Source organism: Phyllosticta capitalensis, assembly GCF_038381095.1.
Source record: "Phyllosticta capitalensis strain CBS 128856 chromosome Unknown BKA78scaffold_2, whole genome shotgun sequence".
NCBI classification, from domain to species: Eukaryota; Fungi; Ascomycota; class Dothideomycetes; order Botryosphaeriales; family Phyllostictaceae; genus Phyllosticta; species Phyllosticta capitalensis.
In genome coordinates, this window is record NW_027117440.1 from 2146618 (window position 1) to 2159267 (window position 12650).

The 12650-nt window shown below is 50.9% G+C and overlaps 4 protein-coding genes across 4 annotated transcripts; 3 read left to right on the plus strand and 1 right to left on the minus strand.

The window, feature by feature from the left end:
• Window positions 1-676: 676 nt before the first annotated feature.
• BKA78DRAFT_292714 (rRNA-processing protein FCF1) lies at window positions 677-1361 on the plus strand (the record flags this gene model as incomplete). The annotated part of the gene is made up of 2 exons (XM_066886090.1): window positions 677-1154; window positions 1204-1361. The coding sequence occupies 2 exons, from the start codon at window positions 677-679 to the stop codon at window positions 1359-1361; spliced, it is 636 nt and encodes a 211-aa protein (XP_066747998.1).
• A 611-nt stretch (window positions 1362-1972) lies between these two features.
• On the plus strand, window positions 1973-5090 carry BKA78DRAFT_80908 (uncharacterized protein). Its single transcript, XM_066893785.1, has 3 exons — window positions 1973-2142; window positions 2207-3125; window positions 3180-5090. Exons 1-3 carry the CDS (start codon window positions 2086-2088, stop codon window positions 4892-4894), a joined length of 2691 nt encoding a protein of 896 aa, XP_066747999.1. The 5' UTR covers window positions 1973-2085; the 3' UTR covers window positions 4895-5090.
• Window positions 4971-9982, minus strand: BKA78DRAFT_278390 (uncharacterized protein; the record flags this gene model as incomplete). Its single annotated transcript, XM_066885589.1, has 2 exons — window positions 9935-9982; window positions 4971-9884 (listed from the first exon to the last, which is right to left on the minus strand). Exons 1-2 carry the CDS (start codon window positions 9935-9937, stop codon window positions 4971-4973), a joined length of 4917 nt encoding a protein of 1638 aa, XP_066748000.1. The 5' UTR covers window positions 9938-9982.
• Window positions 9983-10410: 428 nt separating this feature from the next.
• On the plus strand, window positions 10411-11762 carry BKA78DRAFT_350054 (Fructosamine kinase-domain-containing protein; the record flags this gene model as incomplete). Its single annotated transcript, XM_066890913.1, has 3 exons — window positions 10411-11441; window positions 11490-11542; window positions 11722-11762. 3 exons carry the CDS (start codon window positions 10411-10413, stop codon window positions 11760-11762), a joined length of 1125 nt encoding a protein of 374 aa, XP_066748001.1.
• Window positions 11763-12650: the final 888 nt, after the last annotated feature.

The window sequence follows — 12650 nt, forward strand, 5'->3', positions numbered from 1 at the left end:
TGTCGCTGGCAGAGTGAGATGTCGAGGTTCAGGAGTCGACTTGAACGGAAGATGGACTTCGGGTCAGATGGCGGAGGTGGAATGAGACCAAGAATAACGAATGACAAGCGACGTGGTACAGCGAGCTGGGCCGGCGGCGAAGGGAGGGGAAAGACGCAATGCGCAGCGGCTGGAGTGCTTTGTATGGACTTGGCGGGGATATTCAGACTTTAGGCGGCTCCCGTGCTAGCGCGAGGCCCAACGCGAACAGCGACCTTGAATCTTGGACCTCTGAAGATTGTGGTGACTGAGGTAAGGATGTTGTATGCAGGGCCGACGCACGAGCAGATGGAGAGACGGGTGGGTGCGGATGCGGAGCGTCTGCAGTGGGACAAGACTGGAGGGAGGACCTGACGATGTGCTGTGCTGCTGGCTGCTTCTCCAGGTTGGCTGCCAGCCTGGGCGTGATCAGCAAGGGGCCGCTCCGCCGGGCAACCTAAGAATAGCCCCCGTGCCACCAACCGATCTGAGCGGGCGCTGCCTGATGACCCGGCGACGATACGGAAGAATATATTATCCGCGATAAGATGAGATGCGATTAGATGCGATTAGATTCAGCCTTCTGTTCGCGCTGGACAAGAAAGTTATCGGCATCCAAGTCTCGAACCTCTTACACGCACACCACACCTCCGCCGCTATGGGTATCGCAAAACGCACACGCAAGTTCGCCCAGACCAAGCGCGTCATTGGCCAGCGCGACGCCCGCCTCAAGAAGAACCAGGTTGCCGCCGACGCCGCCGACGCCAAAAAGCAGAGAGACGATGTCGTGCGCGAAGTCCCTCAAGTCGCGTCCAACCTGTTCTTCCAGTACAACACTGCCTTGGTGCCTCCCTACAACGTGCTTGTCGATACTGTAGGGCACCTCCACATTTTCCCAGTCAGAATCGAAGCTAACCAACGGCAGAACTTCCTCTCCCACACCGTCCAACGCAAACTCGAGCTCCTCCCCGCCATGATGGACTGTCTCTACGCAAAATGCACGCCCATTATCACCTCCTGCGTCATGGCCGAATTGGAAAAGCTGGGACAAAAGTACCGGATAGCACTCAGGATAGCCCGTGACGAGCGCTGGGAGAGGCTCGAGTGCGACCACAAGGGTGTCTATGCCGATGACTGTAGGTTTCATGGTCCCATTTTCCGACGTCATTTCTAACCTTTTCCCAGGTATTGTCGACCGAGTACAGAAGCACAAGGTCTACATCGTAGCCACGAACGATCGTGACCTCAAGCGCCGCATTCGCAAGATTCCCGGTGTACCCATCATGTCGGTGGCGCGCGGAAAATATGTGATTGAGAGACTGCCGGATGCTCCTGAAAAATAAGCGCACGAGACAAACGTCAACATATCAAGCGAACATGGCTTGCGCTCGGAAGCCTTCAGGTCATGGATGGGAGTTCAGGAAAAGAGACGTGCGGCGCTTTTGCATTATTTGGCGTCAAAGGCGTATGTGGAGTTTTGGAATCAAAGAGCAAAAAGTCGCTGCATTACAGGGAGTTAGGGGCATGGTGATTTGTCCATGGTCCGAAAATGCTCAGCAAGGGCTCCAAAATTTAGATCCCTAGAGGCTAAGGGTCCAGAAGATATCCAATATTTCTTAATTCCACGAAAACACCTCATGCAAAGAGCCTCAGCGCAACCACCTTGGGTCACATCAACTTGGTCGTTCTTCCGACCCTAGAGGGCACTATCAACCACAGTGCTCGCATTCAACGGTGACATTTCGAGGCGACTGTCGGACAAGGCTGCAAAGCGCAGCATCACAGGAAGTCTTCAGCCTTGCATCTGACTTGCATATCTCTCAACGCCAACTTCCTAAGCCAGTCTTATGCGCCACGACTTAATGCATCAACCCATCCCTGGGTTGCCGAATCGAAGCGGTTGTGGGCTGACGAGATGTTTGTCAGCATAAGAACATCAGCCTTGCGGAGTTTGTTCAAATGAACGAGAATTCCCGCTCGGATTCTGTCACGACCCAAAAGAAATAAAACAAGCCACCTTCGCGGCACGACTTGAACGATTGCCTGGTCCATCTTCTGGGATCCAAAATGGCGTCCGGTCTCTTGCGCACCCCATGTGCTTCATGTGGTCACCTCAATTGTGCTGTCAGTGTGTCATTTCCATCTCGAGCTCTTCGGGAGGTATATCTATCCATGCTTACTGCAGAAGACATGCGATAACGGCTCGGAACAAGACTGGCGGTGCTGCCAATGTGGCGGCAGACATCGTACATCGAACCGTTTACCTTGGGAGACAAGTGAGGCACTGGCGCAGAAAGATTTGCAAAGCTTAGAGTCCTCGATCCATACACTGTCGCAACTGAGATTGGCACCCGCTTATGGTTGGATTCGAGAACTTCTTGATCTCAACATTTCACCAAAGCAAGCCGCTCAACTGCTTCTAGAACAGGAGACAGATTACCCGTGGATCTACTTCGAGCCCCCGCAAATCCACTGCTCCGAGCTGAAAGAAGACTGCCATATTCCCAGTTGTCCGCACATGAGACTTGACGGGGAAAATGCCATGGTCTCTAGCAGCCGTCAAGAAAATAGTGCTTCCACAAGTCTGGATTCGACGCATGAACAGGAACGAATCAGAAGAGTGATAGAGGGGCTTTGCGGAATCGGTGGAGTCGTCCCCTCGCCGCGACTCAAAAACGACTGGGCCAAAGACGCCATATTTGACCCTGATCATCATCTTTTGAAAATTTCGTACGGAGAATATGGACACACTGGACACGATTCAGCAGGACCAGAGACACATGTGCTAAAAGATGATGTGTTGGGGCTGGCAAAGGCGGTGGACAATCTCTATTGTGCGGCCAGCAGCCTGCAGACACACCAGCTTGGCTGCACATCCTTCTCTATAATTGTGCATCCGCCTCAATCAAGTCATGCTGAGATGGTCCAGATCCCATTTTCCCGCATCGCGGACCTTCGTGCCGCACTCCTTGGAGACTGGCGTTCAAAAGAGATGTCTACAGGGCCAGCGGGGTCTTGTCTGCGTTGTCGCCCCGGCGAGTGTGACGGTCAAAAACCTTGCATGAGATGCACAATTATTTATGGCAAATGTTTCTACAACGAAAGAGGTACAATGTTCCCTCCCCCATTGGCTAGATTATTTCCACTCACAGCTTTTGTAGGACCGGCAATGTCGAGCTCAAGGATTACATATGCGTCATTCCCCACCCGTGGAACTGGATCAAGGATATCCCGAATTATCAGGAGTGTCGGAAACAAAGCCCGCGAGTTGTTGTCACAACTGGAATTTCCAACGGAAATTTTGCTCGATCAAAATGGCCAAACACAACTGAGTGCGGATTTCTCTGCCGCTTGCTTAGCCACCCAGGTCCTAGCAAGTGGCCTGTTATCATACATACAAGGACATCTCGGCCCTTTGAGGCCCTTCTTCTTGGACAGGGAAATCCAAAGGGTCTTGCTAGTGGGAGCACAGGCCCCAGGAGCCCCTAAGATTCTTATTCGCCCCGCCAAAATGGCCTGTTTACACGAGATGTTCCACAAGCACATGCTGGTGTTCGAAGTCTGGCAAAGTATCAATGGGGACTTGGCTGAAATGCCACAACTTCGTTTGTCCGCAACTGCAGAGGACCTACTGGACGTCTGGGGCCCGGGATGCTTCATTACAAAGGATGGAGACAGTTACAAAGATCGCCAAAGCTTATCAGGGATTCGGGTTTGTGGTGGTACAATTATTGAGCTAACGGAACAAAGTGGCTTGTACCATTTTTTCCCAAACACTACCATCCTCCCAGACGAGTCGTCGCGGGGATTTCGCCAGGACGAACGCATCATGATCGGTGGACCTGTATCCACCAAAGAAAGCTGCGATGGCAACAGTCGAATGCTCGAATACCAAATGCACTACATGTCCAACTTCCTAGGCACTCATCCCGGTGGTTGGAAGCTCGCTGAAGTTCACGTTGGGGCTCAAGCTGGTCAATACTTCACTGCGCAAAACACGTACAACTTCAAGAGAATGCCCAACTCAACGATCAAAAAGTTCCAGCTTTCCAAAGAGAATCCAATCACCGCGCCATTCCTAGAACATTTTTGGGGTCTCCAGATCAGTTTCTGCACTGGTATCGCGAAGAGAGTTCGGATCCGCGAGCTTCTGGCGGATACCATACCAGCTTATCTAAACATTCAGCTGATCAAACCACCAGTGTGGCAAGAGCTCGAACGGGACAATGTCATTGAGGTGTTGCGCGGTGATATGGATTTCCAAGAATGGTTTTCTCAGAGACAAGAAGGGCAACAAATTTTCCTTGAAAGGGTCATGAGATGTGTTCTCGAACTCTTTCAACACACTGGAATCGATGATGTCGAACGCACAAAGGCCCTTTCGGTCGCTTTGATCCTTCCAGGCCAGGAGTTCCACTGCTCAAGAATACCGTGCATAGGGGACAACTTTTGGACCAAGATTCTGACGGACTCGGAAGACTGCGCTACCTTTGCATATTTCACTTCCAAGTGTCTAGAGACAGAACACCATCGTTGTGGAATCCATCAATCCGCATGGGAAGGGAAAACCTATGCTCTTGGCACCGCCGTCTACCCCTGCCCGATCAGCATCGGAGACGTTTGTTTTTCCCAAACCCCCTTTGAGTTCAAAGTCAAGGACGGATTCTACATTGGAGATCTCAAGGACCGTCTCCAGGTTCGCGTCCAACGAATCAGTCCCCGCGGAATTGAACTACATGTTTCCCATTTCAAGTTCGGCGAACAATTATTTCTGCGACTCATTTCAAAGGGCTACATTTTCAAGCTTCATGAGAGGAAGGACAGGAAGCCTCCAGCGCAAGCGGCTCTGATTTTGAAGTCTGCTTATGCAGGATAGATAAGGAATTCTGTGCAAGTGCAACACTTCCAAATATATCCAATGTTTCAAGTGCGAGCACTCCTCGCAAAGAGCGTCAACGCAAGGCCCCTCGAATCACAGCAACTTGATCATTTTTGGGGCACAAGAGCGCTCCATCCTCCATTAGAGCGCAAAGCTCCAAGCTTCTGCCACTCAACCAATCTCGAGGAATAAAAAAGTGTCGATGTAAAGGATCGTATTCATCAGTCAAGTGGCGGTCGGACTTCAAACTGTATGTGCACAGCCAAAGTTCGGGATCCAAGAATACCAACCTAGAGCCCGGAAGAACGCCGAGGGGCATGCCAATTCTATCCCAGATTTTCTGAGGTATCGGCAGGCATGAAATTGTTGCGGCCGAGTACTCTCGAGACTCAGGATCGAAAGAGGAGATATCGAATACCAAGGTTCTCTTCATCACCTGTCCTTGGACTGGTCCAATGCTAATCTGGATAAGAACGTATCTGCGATCGTGGGTCGTGAATGCTTTCGTAACTGACGCCGTTTTTGCGTAGATGCTGTGCAGTAAAGGAGTTTGAGCTATTATCAGTGGACCGTTATCGACCCCGTCTTGGATGCCGTCGTTGCTGACTGCGGTCGAGAAAGCGTCTCCCAACTTGAGGATATGCTGCTCCACGAGGTTGTCCCAGCGGAATACTCTGACATCTTGCGGACCGAAACTCAATAGTAGCTCTTTTCTAGTTGGGTGATTAAGCCATCTCCTGGTTTCGCCATGGTCCACCGCTACGGAGCTAAGAATCTCTCCGTTGTCGATCGACACGACACGACAACTATCTTTACTGGCGAGAAAGAGTAGCCGGGAATCGTGACTGAACAGGATGTCAGATATTGTGCTCATTTTTGAGAGATCAATGTTGCAGTTTTCCACTTGTGTCACGCAACTCCCAGACAGACTCTCCTTTTTGGAAAGAAGGATTTTTCGGACAGTGATTCTTCCGCCGTGGTAGGCTGTAACGTGCTGGGAATCCTCACTCCACGCCAGGTGCACCTTTTGCGTTCGCGAGCGCAACACGGCTAGCTCCAAGCTCTCGCCTGTTTGAGCATTGTGGAGCTTGAAGATACCATCCTTGTCGCCGGCGGCGTATAGTTGGCCTCTCGGAGCTGCAGCCAGAGTGGAAATGGCTGAAAATTGAGCGTGGTACGCCTCTGATGCTTTAGACACAAAAGTCGAAGACTGCTGCTCGCTCTCAACGTCTGAGACGACCTCCTCGGCTTCTGAGAATCTAAGCAGGCTGTTGGGTTCCCATACGTTCACCGTGTTGTACCGAATGTCATAGAAGCGGGTCGCGTCGGGACTGAAAGCGAGCTCAGTGACCAAATGCTCCGAGGAGAGTTGGTAAATGATGCTGAAGAAGGCGAAATTCCAAACGGTCACGGTGCCAGTTGGGCTGTTGGTTGCAAAGAGCTTTCCGTTCGAGCTAGCGGCAATCTCGTCCCCTGACGACCGAACCTCTTGATGCTCATCCGTCAGTGGATGCCACTTGAAAAGACGCCCGTTCTTGTAGAGACCAATGACATGGCCAGTGACTGGATTCCAAGTAAACCGGTCCACTGGCACAAAGCTCCTGGAGGTGCTTTCATGATCGTCCTGGAGTCCTTGGGAGATCTTACGTCGAGCAATGCATTTCGCGTTGTCTAGTGTCCATACTGAGAGTGGAAATCCCCGGTATGATGCGCCAATCTGAGTAGCGTCGCCGTTGAATGCCAGGCACATTGGATCATTCAGGAATGCGCCTGGGATCTGTTGTGTATCTTTTAGAAGCGCGGGGTTCAGGAGTTGCCATCCTCTTTCAAAGCGTTTTGTTTCAAGCCACCACACTTTGCTGTCTTCCGTCGCAGCCAAGATCTTCGAATCATTTGCGGCAAAGACCATTGTCATGGCAATACTATTAGGCGGGGTGGCACAAGTCGCCTGGAGTTCCCCCAACGGTATCGACCAGAGCTTCGTCGTACGAAAGCCGAAGCTAACCAACTTGGTTCCCGTCTTATTGAAAGCAATCGTTGCCACAGGCTCCTCGTGGGATAAAGTGGCGACTCTGGAGAAATTTTCTGCGTTCCAAACGAACGCTGTTCCACCAAAAACAAGGACCGCAACGTGCTGGCCTGCACATACGATTTTCTCTGCGTCCATGCTGCTTGGAAGACTGATTCTGGCCAGGTTATCGTCCCAATCTTGATTTGAGATGCCGGAGACCACCACCTGAGCATTACTTGAGTCGTAAAACTGGCGATGCAAAAATGATTTTGTTGGGCAGAAAGGTGGGACCAGTTTGTAGATGGCACTGGGATCCGCTAGCAGATGGTTGCTGAACTTGCCAATAATCTTCAAGAGATCAACAGTCCACTGGTCCAAGATCTCTAGGTCTGAGAGTCTATGAAGCATCGGGTTGATGCTCGCATACCGTTTCCTGATTGTGGCCGCGTAATTGCCCACGGCTTTTGATGCTTTTATTAGGATTTCCATCTGGCCAATGAGGGCTAGTGCATGTATCCACGAGAGGACTGCTGGACTCTCAAAGAACTTGACAAGCATGTTGAGCAGGTCGTCTCTCTTGCAGCTTCGGTGCAGATGGTACGCCCATGAAACCGCTGCATAACAAGTAAAAGGCTCTTTGTGTTTGAGCATTCGTCCTTGGTGTGTGAGCTTCAGGCGCAAACCTGGATCTGTGAGCACCGAGAGTCCTTTCTCGAACAGTTCTCCATGGGCCTCCTCGATGTTGATCCAAAGTTCGGAGCTTGTCACGCTGGTGAAATATTCGCGTGCAGTCTGGTGTACCATCCCCACGTAACCAGTGCGATCGACCTGGATGAACTGACCACAAATGTCATGAATGGTGCTTTTCAAGTCCAAAAACTCCGGAAATGCTGGTTTTAGAGCTTGGGACAACTCGCTCAGATGCAGAGTGCGTTGCGAGCATATTGCCCATTGGAACAGCGCCTTCGAAAGCCGGCGATCGCTTTTGCGCAAGCTCCTGAGAATGTCTGTCTCGATGCGCCTGTAGAGCTGACTCATCTCACTCGGAACCTCGTCCAGAACTTCTTGGATTGCATCTTCCGTGTGGCACTTCTGGATCTCCTCTAAGACCAATCGAGCCCACAAAAAGTTGCCGTCTGCGCGAGCCATGATCTTCTGTTTGACGGCTTCTTTTAGAACGATACTGCCACGCATGTAACTGAGCTCTTGTTCCACAAGAAGTTGAATATCTTCAAGGTTGTGATCTTTTCCGTGCTTCTCGATCCGGATCACCGGTACCAGGCGAGCCAGACGGTCAAAAGCGACATTTAAAGTCTCCGTCTTCCGACTACCGATGAAGATGTGGATTGGCGTGCGAGATTCTGAGACATTGCTCAGAAGGTCTAGTAAGGCTCTTGGGGAGTCGGACTCATCCAACGCATCGAAAATCCAATGGAGAGGTTGTCCAAGATCTAATTGAAAGAGAGTTTCGTCGTACATCTTGCGCCATATTGTCGAGGACTCTGCCTTTCCGAGCTGCAGGCCCTGTTGTGATAATTCGATGAGCGCGTGTCGGAAAAGAGGAACGTCTCGAGCTATTTGGTATGTCAATGATCTGAGAATCCCACTGAGTGACCTCTTCTCCTGATGACTAAATCGGAAAAAGAAGTATTGGCAAGGATATCGCAAAGTGGATAGGTGCTGAATCAAGTGGCTTGCTAAAATAGATTTTCCACTTCCAGGCGGAGCATTGAACCAAATGATTTCGGAACCCTGGGTGCTGCGGATCCATGTGGCCATTTCGGGCTCGGAAAATAGCCATTCACAGGTACCAGGTATTCTTTTGTGGCTGAAATTATCAAAGTCGTCTTCAGGGGATTGAGATATTGCTAGTAGCTCTTTGATAGCCTTTGTCTCTCCAGATGCCTGTCGGTGCAAAGCCTTGGAACCTGCCGAACGAAGAAGACTCATGAGGTCTTTCAGCACATTTAGGACGGCGATGTAATTCTTGTCCTGTGGACTCGAATATTTACAAACGTCATGGTGATCGGCGACAAGGGGGATTGAAATCTCTCTCGGGTATCCAAGGACTGATGAGTCTTTCTCCAGGATCATAACCTGTTTTGGCCCAATGACGGTGGCAAGTGTTTCGTAGAATGAGTAAATGAGCAGTCTGGGTGCGATGTGTCGGAATTGTTCGTTGACTTCTTCAATTGTGGCGGAGCTCCTCGCCAAGTCCGAAACAAAGCCCTTTGGTGATCTCAGCGAAACCGTGAGTATCCTGTTCAGTATTTCGGCAAGGTCTGTCCCGCGGTGTGGCGTTGATAGGAACAATATCCCAGCGATTGACTGGATAATCCCCTGGTACTCCTCGTCGTTTTGACCAAGCAGGTAGGCCTTCTTCACCACGAGTCCGCCCATTGAATGAACCACAAAAACAATTGGTACTTTGCCAACGTCTAGAGGGTCGCCTCTCTCGCACCTCCCAAATCGCATCTCTGACAAAAGCTCCTTGGCGAATGTGGAGACATTTGTTGCTGCCTTCGGATTGCGGGCAGAGAAGTTGGCATCGTATCCAAACGTGAGTATTCGCGCTTTCCCCAATTCCGGATCGAAAGGAAGCCAGTTTCCAGGCCAAAACCGTGCTAGGTCATGGTGCTTCGACCAGGTTCTCTGACTGTGGCCTCCCAGCCCATGCACAAAAATTATGTCGAGCGGAGCAGATGTCTGAGGCTGATGCACAACGTGGAGACCGAAGCTTTCTTCGTCGATTCTGGTAGGCGAAGCCTGTCGGCGGTCCTTTGATCTTGGTCGCGGACTCTGGCTTGAGCTTGCATCGGCAGGACTTGATCTGCGATCTCTTGACCTAGAAAGCCGATTGACTCTGAAGTCGAAAATTGACGAGGTTATGGATGACACGCGGGTGGCTTTGCTATTCGGTTCAACTATATTTTGGTCTCTGTTCCTCAGTGACTTGGTCGATCGAAACTTCTTGATCTGCATGCGACAGTCAGTAAAGTGCAACAATACAAAAAGGCGGACACAACCATCTTGGAATTGCTCCGACATGCTACAGCAAATTGGAGAGGGAAAGTGCGTCCCTTGGCTTTGAATTCACTCGGAAGGTCTGGTCCGACTAGGTCTAAAACGACCTATGATTCGAGACGTGGAATGGTTCGTTGACAGTGAACATTTTCGAAGAGAGGGAGTGGCTGGAAGGCACTGACCAGGGTCAGTCGCATCTGCTGTGATAAGAGTGCACGAATTGCGAGTGAGGGCGCTTGAAGAATTGGGTGTGACTTCCAATTACAGTGGGTCGCTTTCTCTGATGGGGCGGACATCCGCTCGTCTATGCCAACAATAGAACAATTTAGCGCTCATCCCCCCACTCTGCCATCTTTATGGCGCGTTTGATTGCGGGGTAGCATCGACTGAGAATCAAGACCAAAGTGAGTACATAGAATCCAATGTGTACAGAAAGTGTGCAACACACCTTCAAAATTTCTTTTCCACTTTCCACAATATGAGCGACTTAGTTGAAACAACTCTTCAGGATTCGCAGCATGCAGTCCTTCCACTTGTCGCACCACCGATTTCCGAGGAGTACGTTGCAAGAGAGAGGGAGTTTGAAGGCGTCTCAGTTGATGACAATGTGCTGGCGAAATTCCCACCAGGAACCAGAGTCATTTCAGCCAATCGGTTTGGAAAAGCAGCTTGGAGCTCATCAGCCCGTCTGATCCTTGAGCTCCCAGGAGGAGTGCAGGAACAGTACAAGATGAAGACAGCTGCAGGCGACAACGGCCGTCTCCTAATGGAAGGCGAGTTTGCCGCAATGTCTGAGCTGTACAAAACGAGTCCAGACTTTGTTCCGAAGCCGCATTCGTGGGGCAAATTCAGGAGCGAGGAGAAGTATTTCTTCCTAGCACATTTCATCCAGATGCGAGATCGCATGCCGAATCCAGACAAGCTTTGTCCGAAGCTGGCAGAACTTCACGAGAAGAGCGTCTCCCCCACCGGCAAGTTTGGATTTCACGTTCCAACCTGTCAGGGCCGCACCGCTCAAGCTGTTTCGTGGGAGAGCAGCTGGACGGAGTTCTTCCGGAAGTTGTTGAAGCACGTTACCGATCTCGATTTCAAAGCCAATGGATACTGGGAGAGGCTCGACATCCTGGAGCAAAGGACGTTCGAGTCAGTCATTCCAAAGCTCATAGGAGCTCTGGAGGCAGAGGGTCGAAGCGTTAAGCCATGTTTGATCCACGCCAATCTTTGGGAGGGCAACACCGGAACCTCAATCGAGACAGGCGAAGTCTACATCTTTGATGCCTCAGCGTATTACGGCCACAACGAGATGGAAATCGCTGACTGGAGGTGCGATTACAACAAAATCCACAGACCGGTGTACACGGAGACGTACCTGCAAGAGTGTTTCGGAAAACCGAGTCTTTCAAGCGAGCCTGCGGACCATTGGGACGATCGAAACCGGATGTACAGCGTCTACTACAACATCATCTATTCTGTGAACCACGGGATCGGAGGGCAAGCAATTCGACAGACGTGAGTTGACCAGCCTGATATCCTGATACACATCTAACAGGATGATAGCGCCTTCGATGACTTGTATTATCTCATCGATAAATACGCTCCATTCCCGGAAGGTGAGGGCCCAGAAAGACTGACAGAGGCGGAAAGGGTGTCGTTGTCTGAAGACAAGAATCATAACCACGCTTGCACAACTCGCTTGCACAACTCTCTTGCACACCTTGAGAATGGAGACGTTTCGGTGTGACTTAGCACAGTCCGTAGCTTGCATTCTCCCGCCGACAGCTTAGTGCAGAGGTTTTTGAAATGGTTCTGGAGTTTGACGGGCAACGATAGACGCAGATTGACTCAGCTTCGTTAGTTTCTCGTCAAATATCGCGAAATGCAGAGTGCGAAGAGTTCGAAAGAAGCAAACGCGATATCTTGGAGAAAGTCTTTGGACAATGTTCAGACCAGGTCCAGATCGCTCAAATCTCCAGAGCATTCGTAAACGTTGTTGGGGACAGTGTCGGAGTGTTTTCCGACATTCTCCAGGTTTCTTTGAGACACATCTGCAGATACCGAAGCAGGCACCTCCTGGCGCCTGGTAAAGAATACTTCAGTTGAAAGAAATTCGATCCTCGTTCTCCAAGCACCTGGACTTGAGCAACTTTATGCATTGTACTGAGGGCCGTTGTGACGTCCATACCGAAAGTCAGGATATTGCCCCGTGCGTTTACACAGCCTCATCAAGGGGAACATCGGCGGTGAATCACCTGCAGTTGGTCCACAAGTGCTGGTCACACCTCCAACCCCTTGAATACGCAGCCTACTTTTGTGTGTGTGAATCTGTTGTTGCAGAACTGTTAAGCAATGTTTCCAGACCAGTGTTGATGAATGCTCCTGACCGCACTCCTTGAATGCGGTGCATCTGCGGGGAAGCTCCCGTGAAATAAACCGAGGTCTTTCGGATGTCCATCTTGCAGTTCCGTTTTCATCACGCTGCCCAGACTCTCGCTTGGATAGTGTGGATGTCTTCTCCCGCCTGAACTCGAGCAAAGTCATGCGGTTCCGCCAGGCGAGGTGCTCAGCTCAGCAGTAGCGATGTCATCATTCGGTCAGAGCAACGAGTGCGCAGAGGCACAACGGACCGCCGGCAAATCAGTCGGATCTCCCGCGGGATCTGTCAAGTCTTTTGGCGTGTGGGCGGGCGGATGATCGCGTAGGCTGAACAACACGAGATTC